The sequence below is a fragment of the Panthera pardus genome, unplaced genomic scaffold (genome assembly GCF_024362965.1).
Source record: "Panthera pardus isolate Hobbes unplaced genomic scaffold, ASM2436296v1 HiC_scaffold_10, whole genome shotgun sequence".
Classification (NCBI taxonomy): domain Eukaryota; kingdom Metazoa; phylum Chordata; class Mammalia; order Carnivora; family Felidae; genus Panthera; species Panthera pardus.
The window spans coordinates 648,591-666,264 of record NW_026526655.1 but is presented as its reverse complement, the minus strand read 5'-3'; the positions used below and the strand labels follow the sequence as shown (position 1 = coordinate 666,264).

General features: G+C 53.6%; 1 protein-coding gene across 2 annotated transcripts in view; it reads right to left on the bottom strand.

Annotated features, from left to right (window-relative positions):
• The window catches only part of HDLBP (high density lipoprotein binding protein), a 73,721-nt gene that overhangs the window by 5,525 nt on the left and 50,522 nt on the right, over nt 1–17,674 (bottom strand). For both annotated transcript variants that reach the window (XM_053902533.1, XM_053902526.1), the window contains exons 10-24: nt 17,060–17,164; nt 16,614–16,692; nt 14,836–14,975; nt 13,314–13,418; nt 13,089–13,202; nt 12,024–12,110; nt 11,724–11,855; nt 8,204–8,422; nt 5,229–5,450; nt 4,919–5,137; nt 3,983–4,121; nt 2,382–2,536; nt 1,442–1,546; nt 1,131–1,265; nt 34–177 (exon numbers count right to left, since the gene is read on the bottom strand). In XM_053902533.1, coding sequence (XP_053758508.1) covers nt 34–177; nt 1,131–1,265; nt 1,442–1,546; nt 2,382–2,536; nt 3,983–4,121; nt 4,919–5,137; nt 5,229–5,450; nt 8,204–8,422; nt 11,724–11,855; nt 12,024–12,110; nt 13,089–13,202; nt 13,314–13,418; nt 14,836–14,975; nt 16,614–16,692; nt 17,060–17,164 — 2,100 coding nt within the window. The remainder of the gene's footprint in view (nt 1–33; nt 178–1,130; nt 1,266–1,441; nt 1,547–2,381; nt 2,537–3,982; nt 4,122–4,918; nt 5,138–5,228; nt 5,451–8,203; nt 8,423–11,723; nt 11,856–12,023; nt 12,111–13,088; nt 13,203–13,313; nt 13,419–14,835; nt 14,976–16,613; nt 16,693–17,059; nt 17,165–17,674) is intronic.

The following is a 17,674-nucleotide window of genomic DNA, read 5'->3' as shown; positions in this document are numbered from 1 at the left end:
GCCACAGAGTCTGACCCAAGCCGGCATTCTTACCTGGTTCCCGTCATCCTTATCGGGAAACTGGATGTTCACGTCATGTTCCAAGCGGATCTGAGTAATCACTGCCCCTTTCCTCCCAATAATTTTGGGATGGTATTTGGGGTCCACAGTGACGCTCAGCTTAAAGCTCCTTAAAGCCTGCAGGTGAGACAAGGGTGGAGTTCAGGCTTGACCTTCACCATGTGCAGCCACATGTCAACCCCACTCTGTCCTCGACCCCAAAGATCTCCTCAGTGACAAAAGCAAGATACGCTTTCCCGTTAGCCTCTGTGCACTGCCAGCTGGAGGGCTGACCCGGAACGAGCGTGTACACCCCTCACAAGAGGATCGTTCGGGCGCTGACAAGACTGGCTTCGTGCGTGGTGGGCTCTGAGCTGGCTCTCCAGTGAATTTCATGGGGACGTGATGAGGAAGCCTAAACACGTCCTGGGGTCTTTAAAGCCTGGGGTATGAGAGCAGGCCAGAAGGAAGAGGGGGCACGAGAGTGCTGAAGGACGGCCGGCCTGGGACATCTACGGCCAGAGGCTAGACCACAGGAACCAGGCTCCAGAGGTCTGCGGACCCTTCGCATCGAGACTCCAGAAGTCCTCCTCCTCACGGGAAGCCCGTTCCCTACAGAATCTCTAGCAGGGCTTCAGAGCCTGTAACACCCAGCCTTGCCGTGCGCTTAGGAAGCCCTTCGAATGCCAGCTCTCCAAAGCAGGGAGATGGGTCCCCAAACCTACTCAAAGCAGGGCAGCTCCGGAGAGAAGGTCCGCATGGGCATGCTGACACCCACCCTGGACCACACCACTCACATTCGGGGTTCTTTTCTAGCAATAGCTCCCAGGCCTCTCCAACCTTACCTTACCTATCAGGCTGGAGACACCACACGTGGCAGGGTTACTTTGAAAAAAAAAGTGCTGATTAATGGGAAATCTAACTCTGCCCCTGTTACACTGAAGAGCAAAGTGCCACGCTCATAACGCTGTGTCTGATGGAAGGCTCCCCGGGTGGCCAGGTCCCCCTGCAGCCATGTGGCTGAACCGCCTGCAGTGTGGCCGGGGACCGTGGCTCTGGAGGACACCCCTGCGGGCCCGGCGGACACCCACTCGGTCCTCCTGCTCAGCCTGCAGCTCCTTCACTCGCTCCAGCAGCCCAGCCTTGGCCCGGTCCAGATTCGCAGCGAGGCCAGTGATGGCGATGACGTCAGACTGTAGTTCTGGTGCCGGCACGTGGATGTTCACCTGCAGGGGACACAGATCTGATAAAGGCGGGGGTCCCGCACAAGAACCGGGGACGGGGCACTGCTACGGGGCACGACCAGGATGAGGCGCACTGCCGAGGGGCTGAGCCGCCGGGGGCCCGTGGGAGGGCTCGCTCCCAACACTGGCTCCTGGGGAAAGACTGCAAATCCCAGTACCTCAAACTCATCCATCATCTTCCGGATCCCGCTCCCCTTCTGCCCGATGATGTACCGGTGAAGGTCAAAGGGCACCTCCACTTCGATGGTGACGGGAACCAGTGCCTGCAGAGAAGACAGGGTCGGGCCTGAGAGCAGCTGGCAGGGAGCCAGTGACCCTGTGAGAATTACAGGGCGCTTCCTGGAACCTTCTATGATGTTCTGCCTCAACTGAGAACTTCACCCAGACTTTTAACTCAACAGAAAACACAGGAAGAGAATCCAGAATCCAGTTTTAAGGTTAACGCCACCAGAGCAAACTTTCTGGCCCTCACCCCAAGCCTATGCCCTTAACCGTGGCAAACCTCTTACAGAAACAAAACAAATCGAGGAAAAACAGAGCAACTGGAGAGAGACCGGTGGGGCTCAGGGACGGAAGCTGGCCTCACTGACATCAGGAACAGACTGTAGCCAAGCCTGTGTGGGTTGCTGGGTTAACAGCGGGGACACAGGCTCCGCTGCTCTCTCTCTACGCTAGCCCCTGACCACCTCTCCACAACCCCTTCACTTCCACATTCCACTGTTTTTAAGCACCACCTGACACGTGACCTGTTTCTGCTTCTTGTCTGTCCACTCCACGTAAGCACTAATCTGCACACCGTGGAACACAGCATTTAGAGCAGCGCCCAACAGGGAGGTGGCTCTCAGGTAGGTGCCCCCCACACAAAAGACTCCTCCTCACAGACCTGAGATGGCAGCGGTTATCACTAGGCCACAGAGGCTACAGATCACGTTGACCCTGCTGTCACTGAAACCTGCCGGTTCCACATACTTGCCCAGCCCCCAGTGCCGGGCTCTGTGCCCGGGTCCGGTCTAGCACAGCCCGCGGTGCAAGCCAAGGTGCTTGGGGCAGCCCCACCGGGACGAGGTCCAGTCACACACTGCATGAGGGCACACCCACCTCGAGGGCTTCCTTGGCGGCCTCGCACTTTTCCTTCCGGCCAGAGATGATGATGATGTCACATCTCCTTGGGGAGCCAGGGTCGGTGTCTTTGGTGTCCCTCCCGTCTCCAGCATCGTCACCGTTCTCCTGGACTTGCGGCTCCACGCTGTGAACTGGGGAGAAGGGCAGGGCAGCTCAGAGTCCTGGCGGGAGAGGCAGGGCAGACCGGCGCCAGCCTGGCTCGCAGCCCGGCCTGGGTGGCAACAAAGGCCCCACAGTGAGGCCGGGAGTGGAGCGCTCTTCCTTGGGGGCTGGAACGTGATGCCCGGTGAGCCCAAAGGGTACGGAGCCTAGAAACTGAGCCACGATGCTGGGACACGGCAGCAAGAGGCACGAGGGAAGCCTCCAGCGGCCTCGTATGTCAGGAGGCAGGCAAGCCTCAAGAGTGAAGGGACACGAACACAGGAGTGGGCTGGCGGGGGACAAGTGTGGACCCAACACAAAAGCAAGGTTCACGGAGCGGGATGGAACCCAGGAGTCTGTACGACATGAACAAGAGCGAGCGAGTGAGCATCAGGCAGGGCAGTGCCGCACAGACCAGGGTAAGAGGTGGACGCTGCAGAACTGCCGGCACCGGAAAGATGTGACCATGACCACGAATTCGGCACCAGTACACGGAGCGCCAGCTCCGCGGATTCTGGGGGATGGGCCACAGTTGTCTCTAGTGACGTTAAGAAAACATCCTTATTCTCAGGAAGTAGCCACTACAGATAAGGGACGAGTCTGAAAATTACACTCCAGCGTCTCAGAAACAACTGTGTGTGTGCATAGAAGAGGAGGTGCAGGACAAAAGAGACCGAATTTCGATAACGAACATATAAAATATGTCTTTATCAGGTACGATGTTCCTTCAAATATACTCCAAACAGCCCATGTTCCAAGGAAACAAGAGCTTCAATGGCCACGAGAAGCTCCAGAGAGGACAGAGACGGGCGGGGAGGACCCAGGAGGCTGCAGGGTCGGTCATCGACCAGACGAGACCAGAGACGGCACAGTGGGCTGCAACCTAGCTGGGAGCCTGGCGTGACCAAGTGAGGTCTGAGACACAGGCAGGACGCTGCTCTCACTGACCCCACAAGCCAGTCACCTCCTGGCTGCCTAACCACCCTGCCCGGCTCCCGGGACACAGGCAGGACCAAGTGACAAGCAGGACACGGAGCTGGGGGAGGGGTGTCACAGAAGGGCAGCCAGTGGCCGCCTTTACTGGAGCCGCCTGCCTCACAAGGGACAAGACCCGCCAGGTAGGGGTGCTTGGGGGAGAGGCAGCTGCAGTGGACAGAGTGGGAGCAGCCCCGTCACACACATCACTTGGGAATCTGTAAGTAGCCTCGGAACCAAACCGCTGCATCGGAGGCCGCAGCTGCTTTGCCGTCCTTGGCCCTGTCACCCTGCCCGAAGGCCACCTGGTCACCCTGGGACCCGGGTGTTCCAGCAGCACGCCAGCACTGACGCACGAGGCAGCACACGTGATGGCCACCTGACGCCCACCCTCCGTAGGTGAGGTCCATTCACACACCCCCGGCTCCCCACTCAGCACAGAGCTCACCGCTGAGACCCACCTGGGTTCTCCTCTCTGTCTGGGAATTTAATCTGAACGTTATAGTCCCGAGTAATCTGCTGGATTCTAGAACCTTTGGGGCCCATGACAGATCGATGGAACTTCTGGGGTATGGCACATTCTATGGTCACCTGGGCTTCCTGGGGGGGGGGGGTGGGCAGGGGGACACAGCAAGAAAGAAAAAAATAAAGGCAAAGGTTAACTGCTTAGGCTCGACGCGTATTTTCACCAGCTTCCGCTCAATCCTCTACAGAGACCCCCAAAAGCACAGATGCACGCCCCCCCCCCACCCCTTTTCCAAGTGGTCAAAGTACAACAGGGTGGACAGAGGGAGGGTGGGGGCAGGACTGACAGGGAGGCCTCTTTCTGAGACATCTCCCAGTGACTAAGTACCGATGACCTGTCTGTACAAAACGGCACCAGCGCTCGCTGCTGCCCAGAGCATGTGTGACCATCTCCTGTCTCCATGCACAGAGCCCCCGCCCCAAGCACAAAGCACGCGGCACTGTTAGCCACTGTCCCCGTAGGGTGACTGCACTAGCCGGGTGACATTCAGATGCTGTGGCTGTGACTCTGTGAGGAGGCATCGGGCTTAATGGTCAGGACAGTACTTCCAAGGCCCCAGCAGGGGAGGGCTGGGAGGAGCCCTGGAGGGGGGGTGAGGCTCTCTAAGGGCTGGTTTAGAAAACCCCACAAGTTTCCATGTGGATTCGCTGACACGCCCTCCCCTGCCATCTCTTTTCTTCCCGTTGGGAAGGAGAGGCAGAGAGAAGGAAGCCGGTTCCTCATACAGATTTCATTTCATAACGTGTTTTTAAAAGCCGCTGCTCAAGGGCAGTGTCCTGCCGAGAGTAAAGCCAGAGAGGCTGAGAGTCCAAGACTGAGAACCAAAGAGCCCCAGCCTGACCGGAGCCCTGCCACCCTCCCAGGCACCTACCAGGTCCTCGATGATCTCCTGAATGCGCTTCTTGGCGGCCTCCACACAGTCCTTGGCGCCCTTGAGGGTGACCTTATCACTCTGCGTGCCAGAACGCGGGAAGCTAACCATCACCCCACCATACTCTTCAGCAATCTCCCGCAAGACCTGGCCTCGTCGGATGACAAAGTGGCGGTGGTGCTTGGGGTCCACCAGCATGCAGTCCTCCACCACGTTATCCTGCAGCATTGGAGGAAAGGAAAGGGAGAGGACTCGTGTCAACCACACCGACAGGATGGACAACCAAGGGGGAGCTCCCACCGGGCCTTACCAGGTTCTGAATAAGGGCCTCCAGCTCCTTCTGTGCCTCCCTGACAGCATCCTCCTTCCCAATGATGGTGATCAGGTCCTGATCCTTGTCCTCAGCCGTTGGGAATATGATACGGGCTCCAGTGTTGTCACGCACCTTGCGTATTTTGCCACCCCCTTTGCCAATGAGGAACTTGTGGTATTCCGGCTTGGCGCGGATGTCAACAGTGAAACTCTTGGTTTGCTGTGGAAACCAACCGCAGATACATTGGTCTGATGCTACTCGCCTGGTCCCCTGGGCAAGTGAGAAAGAGGGCCTAGAGAACAACAGTGTGGGGCTAATCGAGCCTCACGGAAACTAATGGATGGACCCCCAGACGGGAAGTACTTACATGCCATCTACCATGACCACAGACACTCAGATAGCCGAGAGCATGTGGATTGAGAGCCCCAGTCCTGCTGCTTCCCCAAACTGACCGCACCCCCGCCAGTGCTCTCCATCTACAGAGGGGACTTGGTGAGTGTGGCCTCGGGGTGCTAGGCAAGTAGGAGGCAACTGCACAGCAAGTAAGCCCACAGCACTCTCGGTCCTCCCAAGTCGAGCAGAATGCTCCCTGTCTAGGCTTTTACCTGCTCTCGCCACAGGGGAGCCCTTCCCAACAGGAAGGCCCCATCTCAATCTCGGAGAGACCGAAGCCAACCAAGGCCCTAGTCTGACACCACGAAGCCAGGGCTCAGCAAAAGCCCCGACACGACGACCTTGTTGAGGATTCATCTGGAGCACACACTCTGCCTGGCTGACTCAGACCCATACAATGCTTCCCCCTTCTTTTTTTTTTTTTTTTTTTTAAATTTTTTTTTTTTTTTAACGTTTATTTATTTTTGAGACAGAGAGAGACAGAGTATGAACGGGGGAGGGTCAGAGAGAGAGGGAGACACAGACTCTGAAACAGCCTCCAGGCTCTGAGCAGTCAGCACAGAGCCCGACGCGGGGCTCGAACTCACGGACGGCGAGATCGTGACCTGAGCCGAAGTCGGACACTTGACCGACTGAGCCACCCAGGCGCCCCATTGCTTCCCCCTTCTTCCTTGTATCCTGAAACCTGGCTCACAGGCATGAAGAAACACAAGAGGGGGGGAAAAAAAAGAGGGTCTACCAGCATGCTAAACAGAGTAATAAACAAGTGAATTTTGTTATCTTTTAAATGCTGGTTTCACAAAACACCCCTGAGAAAATCTTCTATTCTTCAGACAACGACATTGGCAAATAGCACCATTATTAAAAAACCTATGAGCAGGGGTGCCTGGGTGGCTCCGTCAGTTAAGCATCCAACTCACTGTTCGTGAGTTCAAGCCCCATGTCGTGCTCTGTGCAGACGGCTCAGCTCCTGGAACCTGCTTCAGATTCTGGGCCTCCCCCTCTCTGCCCCTCCTACCTCCACCTGCACTCTGTCTCTCTCTCAAAAATAAACCAACATTCAAAAAAAAAAAAAAAAAAAAGCTAATGAGCAAGGTGACCCCAGCTTAGCAACATGATAAAAGATGACATACTTAAACCAGTGGGGTCACCCAAAAACACAAGGTCAGTTAAACATTAAAACAAACAAAAAACCACCACTAGGGGCACCTGGGTGGCTCAGTGGGTTAAGCATTGACTCTTGATTTTGGCTACAGTAGTGACCTCACACAGTTCATGAGCTCAAGCCCTGTGTGAGGCTTTCCACTGACAGTACAAAGCCTGCGTGGGATTCTCTCTCCCTCTCTCACTGTTTCCTCTCTCAGCAAATAAATAAACATTAAAAAGAAAAAAAAAAAGGAAAAAGCTAACCAAAAAAATCTAATACATATGCTTAAAAAATGAAAAACCATGCTACCATGTCAACAGATGCAGAAAAAATCTTCCTACAAAACCCAACACCTGTTCCCGCAACAACTCTGAGCAAATCGGTAACAGACGAGAACTTCCTCAACCTGATAAAGAGCAACTTTGGAAGACAGTGTAACTCCCACTTCATGGTGAAGGACTGAGCACTTTCCCCAAAGGCTGCCAACAAGGCAAGGCTGTCTGCCCTCCCCACTGCTACGCAACGCCATACTGGAGGCCCGCGTGGCGCATAGGACAAGACCTACGGGCGTACAGATCAGAAAGAAACCCAACTGTCTACGCAAAGACAACATGTTCTACACATAAAACTCACAAAAAAAGCTACTAATACTAGTAACTGAACTTTAAAGCAGATGCACAAAACAAAGCCAATACAAAAAAAAACATATTTCAATACATGACCCTAGCTGGAATCTGACGCTGATTTATTTAATTAACAACAATGCTACAAAGCAAAATAGTGAGGAGATGAATTGAACAAAACACGAAGGAGAACCCCATGCTGAACGTAAGAAAACACCAATTAAAAATCAAAGACTTAACACAGACTGGAAGACTGAATTCCCGGGAGGTCAGTTCTCCCCAATTTGGTCTACAGATTCAACACAGTCTCTGTCAAAATCTAAGCAGGATTTTCCCCTAGAAATTGGTAAGCAGTTTCCAAATGCAGAATGGCAAAGATCTAGAACAGCTAACGTGGTTCTACAAAAGCACAAAGCTAAAGGTGTGTCACTGGGACACCCAGAGTCCAGCAACAGACCCACACGTGGGTTTTGACAAAGGGGCAAAGGTGATTCAATGCAGAGTTTAAGGTGATGGCCAAAACATTTTCACTGCAGTGGTGGTCATGTCAGTGTGTGTATGCTCGTCAAAACTCAGAAAAGTGGATTTTATAGTCTATGAATCCTACTTAAAAAAGCCAATACGCCAAACCGCAACTTTTCTACATCGTACAGGTAGGCGTTCGACCTGCCAAGGCCCTTTGTTCAGCAATGGCAAAACCAGAGACATAAAGGTGTAACGGAGCAGTTTTCTGACCTGCCACAAAAACAGGGCAAGGATTTCTAGCAAGGGACAGACACGGCACCATCACTCCTGGGCGTGGGGCTCACCTTCTCCTCTGCCAGGTGCAGGAGCTGCTTCTTGGCCTTCTCCACATCGGAGGCGGGGCCCCTGATGACAACTGTGTCACTCCCCGAGCCCTCCACGGGGAAGTGGATGTGCACCCCGCCGCACTCCTCCATGATGGAGCGGATCAGGCGGCCCTTCGTGCCGATGAGGGAGTTGTGCAGCCTGGCGGGGATGGAGACCTCCACTTCGGCAATGTTGGCCTGGAATCACACACAGTCCATGAGGTGTGGGACACAGGACGGCACGCCCGCCGCCCAGGGACCCGGAGCCTGTGTGCATGAGTGGGTACACGAATATGGGTGTGGGATGGGGCGGGGGCAGTGGCTCACACAACGTGGAAGGGAAGCCTCCGGGTTACACGGTCAAAACAGTGCTTTCCTCCTTTGCTTCTCTTGGTGCCCAAGCAGAGATACACCGATATGCCCGCGGGTCAGCACCTATCCTGCCTCTAGTCAAGGTGACACAAGGACCAGGTTTACCTCCCACAAGGACACAATGGTGTTCAAGACACTGGAGACAGGGAGGAAGGAAGGTGAGCCTGCTGACTGCCCCCTGGCCAAGTCCCGGCGTCAAGGACACAGGGCCGACAGGTCAGAGCCTGAGGGGAGGGGGCAGCGTGGAGGCAGAAGCCCCCGTGAACCGGACATTGCTCCCATACTGACGTGCGGAGGGAAATGGCCGAGGCTTGGGAAAGAGCCCCGGATCACTAGAGGGAGCAAACCACAGCACACAGCACTGTCCACGTGCCAGGACGTGGGCACAGGAAAGCCTCACTTCAGTAGTGGGAAGTAATGCCCCAGACTAGGCACTGCTGTGACGCCACCTCGTGTGTCTCAAGAGCAAGTCCACAAAGGAGCAAAGTATTTCAAAGTACCTTAACGAAGCTGAAAGACACTTACAGGAATGCAAAACTATCCAGCATCCACCAAAGGAAACCTCCTAACTTCTGGCATCCAATGAAAAAATAGCAGATAAGCAAAGAAACAGGAGAAAACTACCTCACTGAGAAAAGCACAGAAAACAGCCCAGAAATGACACAGACACTAGAACCAGTGGGTTGAGGGGCGCCCAGGTGGTTCCGTTGAGCATCCCGCTGTGGCTTTCAGCTCAGGTCGTGACTTCACGGTCCTGATATCGAGCCCCACATTGGGCTCCACGCTGGGCGGTGGAGCCTGCCTGGGATTCTCGCTCTCTCCCTCTGCATCCACACCTCAGATAAAAAAAACCATAAAAAAAAGAAGAACCGGAGGAGACCGATAACACTACAACAGGCATTTTCACGACCCTGCATGTGGTCAAAAAGGCAAAGAAAGACTGAAGGTGTCAATGTAAAACCTCCAATATTCCAAATGAACCCCTACAGGTGAAAACGTCCAAAATGACAAATACACTAGCTGGGATACAGACAGATTACACACTGCAGAAAATTAACAAATTTAAAGAAACTAATGGAGGAAAAAACACCACTTCACCTTTCCACTCAAATAAAAAGCGTACGAATGAACCACAGGACAATCTGGCTGCCTATCACCAGGTAACTGGAGTCCCTGAAGGGGAGGACAGAAAAAAAATATTCAGAAATAGTGACCCCAATTTTTCCAAATTTGATGACAATGCTAAACTCACGTATCCAAGAAAGCTCAATGAACTCCAAGACACGCGAGGAAAAGGACCCCCAGACATGTCGTATGTCGCTCAAAGCCTACGAGACACTCCTAAAAACAAGAGCCAAAGAACGTGCGTGGAGAAGCAAAGTAAAGGAGGACCTCAGACGTGTCCTCACAGACACTGTGGGAGGTGCCAAAACAGAGTCAGGTGCAGAAAGAAAACCTCCAAGCCAAGGTTGCAGAGCCCCCGGATGCCCACCCTGCCACTGGGGCAGCCTCCTGGGAAGACGGGCTGGCACTTTCTTACAAAACTAAATACGTTCTTGCCACATGACCCACGTTAATACTAAGGGAAAGAAGCCAATGTGCAAACAAGAAGGTGCCGCGGGGCCGCAACGCAGACCAGGGAGGCCGGGCAGTAGCGCTGGGACGCGGGATTCTCAGCACCTCCAGCGACACTGCCATAGCACGAAGGGACCCGGAGGAAGGAAGCGCACGTGGAACGTGTGCCCGGACAACTCTGAAACAACCACTAAAGTAAAAGCTAGAAAATCCAGTAAGCCATAAAGGGAGATCAAAGGAAAAACAAAGTTCTATTAAATCCAAAAGCAGGCAGAAAAAGAGGACAAAGACGGGACACACAGAGAACAAGTTCAAGGCGGTGGACTGAAACGGAACCGCACAGAACAATCACATCAGGGGTGACTAGGGGCTGTGGAGGGCCAAAGGAACTTGTTTATGGGGACAGTTTGTTTGGGAAGATGGAAAGTTCTGGAGACACATGGTGGTCATGGCTGCACAGCAAGTGTGAATGCACTTACTGTCCTGGGGCTGTACACTAAGATGGCAAATCTTGTTTACATGAATTTTAACAGAATTTTAAAATTAAAAAAATTCACATTTCCTCACACTTACTAAAAATATGGATTAAAACATGGATTAAAACAGGGTATCTACAATTACTAATGTAATTAGATACAATTAAAAGGCAGAGATGGTCAAATTGAGTAGAAAAAAAAGCAAACTGCCTAAGAGAAACCTACTTTAACGAGAAAAAGTAGATTTCAGAGCAAAGACTACTACCAGGGTAAAGGAAGATGATTCTAGAATGACACGAATTACAGGCATCAGGAATGCAAAAGAGACCACCACAGTGAAAACACACTATGGGAATACTATGAAAAATTCTACGCTAAAAAATTTGACGACTTATTAGATAAAAAAACCCCTTCAAAGAAAAACTACAGGTCTCAGACCAAAAGGAAAATCATCAGTGCATACAATGACAGTATTGCACGGCCATTAAACAAAACAAGGTGCTGACACACAGAGCGACACGGATGCTCGAGGTGAAAGCAGCTGCAGATGGGGGAGCAGACGCCAGGATTTCTTTTAGACGAAGATGCAGGAAACCCACTCTAATCCCCTGTGGCCGAAAGCAGATCAAGGGGATGGCTAGGCAGAGTAGGGGGCGGGGGCTGGCACGAAAGAGGGAGGGACTGAAAAGGAGCAGGAGGACATTTCTGGGGTGCCGGACACGCTCGGCATCCTGACTACGGAAAGGATTCCATGGATGTACACGTGTCCTAACTCACCAAAGCGCACGCTTTAAACATGCAGTTTTTTACACATTAACTTTTCAGAAATTGAAAAAAATTATTGTAATGCCTTCACGACATGATTTCCAAGCACTCAAGTCCAGTGCTACTGCTCAGACCAGCGGGGCACACCGCCACAGCCAGGCGGCAGGTGGCTGCTCGGAGGCCAGCACTGCTGCGGGGAGGGCCGGCCTGCCTGACCCCGCGTGCCTGAACAGCAGGCTAGCGCCGTGGGGGCTGCTGAGACATGACCACAGGGAGCCTGGCTAGCGTCCTGTCACAAAACACCCCATTACCAGGTCTTTCTGGATGGACAGGATGCGGCTCCGGGCAGCCTCACAGTTGGCTCGCTTGCCTGTGATGATAATGGTCTCTGAATTGCTATTCTCTGCTGGAAGGTCGATCTTTGTGTTGCTTTCTTCTCGGATCTACAAGCAGATGGGACACCATGAAAAGCGGACGTCCCAGGTGAGACAGCTGCTGGAGCCCAGGGCTGGAAAGGAAGGCTCCCTCCTTCAAAGCTCAGCCGGAATGGCAGAGGGCTTTGGGGGTAGGCTGAGGAGAGCCAAGGTTCAGGGGACAAACTGGCTGGTCACCTTTTTAATGTTTGCGCCTCCTTTCCCAATGATGTTCTTGTGAAATTGTTTGAAGATCGGAACAGAAATTGAGTAACTATTTTCCACCTTAGAAACAAAAGGAGTGGCACAATTAGCCAGCATACTGGAGTGAGGTATCCCATCATCCATGAAAGAGTATGAAATGACAGGTCTCGTTATGGGAAAACACACACTTGGATCCTCCTGGTCTCCCGCTATCTGACCTCTGACCTTCAGAGGCTTGTCACAAGAATGGGGGATAACTTACTCAGCAATTAGCTAAGTGGGCAAGCCACAGTTAACTGATGCAAAGCCACCTTTATAAAAAGTGGCTCGCAATACAACCTGCCATCTGTTCGATGCAAGTTCCACAATCCAGAAGCAACGGAGTGTGCCAAGGGTCCTCAACCGACACTCTGGGTACGAGGGGGTTCTGGCCACCTCCAGGACCAGAGCTGGCCGAGGGCCAGTGGAGACCAGGACACCGGGCTGGGAGAAGTAAGCCCAGAGCACACCTCAAGGTGACACACAGACCCTGCCACTCTTGGGAACCCCACCACTCCAGGGCAGCGTGAATGTGCTCAGGGCTGGGAGAGCCCCCATCAGTGACTGAGGCAGCTGTCAGCTCGGTCCAAGCCCCATGAAGGACCACAGAAAGCATGAGCCCACCTGGAGTCCTCCCATCGATAACGACCCTCGGCACTTTCCAAACTACCTGTTCCCATTCCAGCTCTCAAGAAGGTAACAAATCAGTAGCTGACTCCCCACACGATCTGCGCACATCCCGCTCCTTACCAGACGGCACACGTTATCTAGATACCCCAAGGCCCCTCCAGGACACAAGGAACCTGGCACCCCACCGTAATTCCACGCAACACTGAGGCCCTAACAATTTCTGCCAGTCTAAGCACACGGGGTTACCAGGGATGGCATCACTATGGAGACGGCAGACCAATCCAGGGCCCAAGTGCGCTCCCCAAGCAGAGGTACTGATGGGCCAAGTCCCCCAGGCCTCTCCACCACCAGCAACACTGTATCTCAACCAAGGAGGGAAACCCCCCCTACCAGGTCTGCCACCATCTTCTGCATGTATTTTGTGCATTTTTCCACCTCATTCTTGGGCCCTCTGAGTTGGACGATATCACTCTTTTGTGCTGGGTCTGGGAAGTTGATGATAACCTGGACAAATCACCACAAATCCAAGTTCAGTTATTGGTAATGACTGGATTCCACAACAGTGCCAATCAATCCCTCCTAGAGGACTCAAGAATGCCTTTGGGAAACGCTTACCTCCGGGAATTTGTCACGAATTTCACGGATCCGTTCACCCTTCTGGCCAATGATGGTGCGATGGAATCTCTGCTCAATGATCAGATCCTTGGTACGCTCATTTTCCTAAAAACGCGGTTTGAGGAGATGATGTTAACAGCAGGAGGCCCCCCGGGGGCCTGGGGAGCTCCACACAGCCTCGTAGCACCGCAGGGAGTCGGCAGCCAGCAGAGTGCCCTGGAGAGGACACCTACTCTCTCTAACAACACGGGCTGGGTGTCATTTTCCTGAATGAAGTACGATTCCACAGCAGAGTTCAGGACCCCTCAACCAGAAGTGCCAGTGCAGTGGCCTCAACCCATGGGGACGAGAACAAGAGACCATGAGGCACAACGCCCCGCAGGCAGTGATCCTTCCAGAACACAGTGTGGTTCAACCACTGCCACATGTGGATAATTAAGAAAGGTTCAACACCAGGCAGTAAACCTGCATGGTTCTGGTTCTCACCTACCCCAGCATCTCACTAAAACACCAAAGAATAATACAAAAGAATAAACAGAGGTAGGATAAAGAAAAAATACTAGCAGCTAACCATTGAAAATCTTGGGGGAGATTCTGGATCAGACTGGCACCAGGCTGACAGAGAAACACGGGTTCAGTAATCCCACAGAAGCACCAGATACCCCAGACCAAGGGACCCCCCCCCTCCCCCCCCCCTCCCCCGCCCCGGGCAACAAGAGAGCTGTCTGAGTAAGGGAAGAGCTGGAACCCTCTGCTGAGCTGTGAGCTCAGGGATGGCGAGAGAATGGCAGGAGGCCGCATGTGTCAGCTTGCAGCGGAGGAAAAGGAAAGGCCTACTGCCCAAAGGGGGCCTTGAGGGCAGGCTCCAGGCCTGGGCACCAGAGCCAGGCAGTGACAGGGTGACAACAGACATGCAGCTCACTCCCTATCCCGACGAGGCACGCACGCTGCCCTGCCCGAGGCTTCCTGACATTCTGCACGTGTTTACGCTGAACCGTAAACTCTCACTCAGCACGTGCCTCCTCTGGATGCTGAAAGGCATCCCAGTGACGCTTACGTGCAGCCCAAACCAACAATCACAGCTGCGTGGCTATCTGCATATGAATCACACGATCAAGATAGACACACCAGCGCTGACAGCTTAGACAGGGGAGTGCAGAACTTCAGTCTGGCAGCAGGAACAAGCCCCGCCAACCTTTAGAGTTGCAGATAACCACACAGCAGGAATTTTCAACCTTGGCTGCACATGGGAGTCCCCTGGGTGCTTCTAAGAATCCAGAAAATCCATCACAGTCCCTGGAGTCGGTACTCAAAGCATCCCAGACTCCGGGGTTTCCCCAAGGCCAAAAGCCCTGCTGCAGAGCCCCAGTGCCTCCAGCACAGCACCTGGGCCCCTGCAGCTCAGAGTCACTCCTAAACCGAGCGAGTCCCATTCTCCAGGACCGCACAGAGGGTACCCTGCAGAGTCACCCAGCAGGCACAGGCGCACCCCTCCCCAGCAGGGCCTGGCCGTAGGTCTCACCATCCGAGAGGCAAGCTCCAGCAGCTCCCGCTTCGCCTGCTGCACACCCTGCGGGTCCCCCTCGATACGGATCAGGTTGCTCTTCTCACTGTCAGGAGGGATGCGCACGGACACCTTGTACTGGTCTTTGATTCTGTTTACTTAATAATACAACAAGAAACGCGTTTTAGACTCAGAACCTATTATGTTCCACTGGTGATTAACCACCTAGCAGAACAGGACTAAAGCCCCCACTCACTGGTCACCCAACAAGTAAAGGGGGTGATTAAGCCTTCAGTGCAAGACCCTCCATTCTCTAAAATGTGTTGGGTATGGTCTTTACCTAGACGGACCATGCAGGTGTCACCCTGAGGATGTCACGTGACGGACAGCTGGGGCCTCTCAGTGGATGAGGTTTCCCTGGCCTGGGCTATGGCTGGGGCTTTAGAATACTTAAAAGATCCCAGGGGTTTCTAAGGTGGAAGCAAGTTTGGGAACCGAACCACTGTGTTCTCACGTCATAAAATTACTCTCAAAAAAACAAAAATAACAGAAGGGCACCTCCCAATGACCGCCCGAGGGCTCCACGGAGGTCAGGCTGCTGCCCAGAAAGACCCCACCATCAGCTGGGATCCAAATCAAGACTTCACTTCTTTGCAAAACAAGTTGAGTTGAAAACCCTCTGTCATCTTCTTTGAACAGAGACCCAAGCCCCCACACCCTGGAGAGACCTTATCCCAAGAAACAAGGCCTGCATTTTGCCCAAGATCCTTAGGGGTCACAGAGGAGGGCTGTGAGCACACACAGAGACAGCCAGGACATGTGCTATTCCAGGGTGAAACCACGTAGGACAACAAGAGCCAAGGACTCGGAAGCCAGGTGGGAGGTTTCAGATCATGAAAGAAAAGGAGGGGAGAAACAGAACCAGAAAGCGAAGAGAATTAACCTGAACCACATTGGGGGCCCCTCACTCCTGGGGAGCAGACACCGGCAATTTGTGTCAGAGCTACGAGTTCTTACGTGAAGACACCCCAGAGTTCATCCACACACACACACACAAATCGAGTTACGGCGTGCGCGAGGCTTCAGCAGTATGTGCAAGGGAGCTCCATCAGGAGGTGCTCTGTGTCTGTGGCCTCTCACTGGTGTTTAAAATACCCCAGGACACAAGACTGACACCAAACACGGCACAGCTGACAAGCTTACGTTACTATGAACAAAAACTGGACCGTATCAGGCAAAAACCAAAGAGGACACACTCACAGGGCATCCTGTCTACACGGCTGGGGTCCCTACAACCTAGGGATGGACCCAGGCTGGGACGTGTGCTGCCCTCTCACCTCCTACTACAGAGCAAACATAGGGACAAGGAAAGCACTGTAATGTGTCGGGTGGCCTCACAGTAAACCAGGCCAAGGAGTGGGTTTTAGAAAACATCCTTCATTTGGGCACAGCCCTCACTCAACACACTTCTGAGGAACCACGCTTGCGCTCCTGATCAGACAGAGCTCACCTGGGCTGCCGTGATATCGCTTGCCCAAAAGAACCCCTCCCTGTGCCCGTGAGCCCAGACATTTCCTGCTCCTTGGGGAGCCCCGCTAGGCACCCATTCGGTAGTGACTAGAAAACCAGTGATGTTACCCCATCAGGCTCGGTAGTCCTTCACCGTGACCTCTGACCAGGATGGTCATGGTTACCTCCAGACCGACCACAGCCCGAGGAGAGGAGAAGAGGAGTTCGAAGCTGTGTGACCCACCCTCAACCCCAGCACCACCCCCGGCGCCATCAGCCGCACTCACTGTTGGCCCCGCTCTTCCCGATGAGGTGCCTGTGGAACTTGTGGTCCACGTTGATCTCCACATAGTCCATCCGGGTAATCTGCAGAAGCACAGAATGGGTCCGGAGACAAACTCCTGAGGCCATGGGATGAGCCAACGTCTCAGACACCAGCAAGAACCAAAGTCCAAAAGCCGGTAGCTGTTGCCATGTTTTGTCACTCAACTGTCGGGCATTGTTCTAAGACTGTCCTTCCGGCCCACTTCAAAGACCCTTCTTCAAAACAAAGTCTCCTCCATCCATGAACCTCCTGGACTCGGCCAGGTTCTAACCGCTTCAGACCCGTTACTCGCCCTGGGCTACCCCTGGGTAGCCAGGCCCACCCACGTGATGTCTGACTGGCAAGCGAGGACATTCCAGCCACGCCCCTACCTCACCAGCACCCACAACGTGCAGGGGGGCACCTTACCAGGTCTTTGACCATGGCTTCAATCTGTTCCTGGGCCACGTTTACATCCTCTGTGGGGCCTTCCAGAGTGATCTTGTCCTCACCTTCCGTGAACTCGATGTGAACCTACCACATCAAAATGAGGAAGGAGATGGCCAAGACGGCACGGCACAGCGGCAGCGCCCTGAGAACCTGCGAGTGCTTTCCTGAGGCAGCGGCCAACCCCACCTGCTTCATATAAACGCTCGTCCAGAGACACCACAGGCGGCTGAAGAGGGCAGCTGGGGGACACCCATTATTTCGGTACTCGATACCGCAATCTAATCATCTTTGCTTCAGTAAATACGGGAACTGTAAAATCCTCCACAATACGCCTACCACCCACACCGCAGACCTAGAGCACCTCAACACCACTTTCCCCACTGTTTCGCTGTGGCACTTTCCCCGTTACAGGCCTACTCCTCTTCACTCACACAAAGAATGAGACAGGAGACAAGTATTGGGGCCCCTGGGTGACTCAGTCGGTTGAGTGTCCGACTTCGGCTCAGGTCATGATCTCACGGCTCTTCAGTCTGAGCCCTGCGTGGGGCTCTGTGCTGACAGCTCGGAGCCTGGAACCTGCTTCAGATTCTGGGT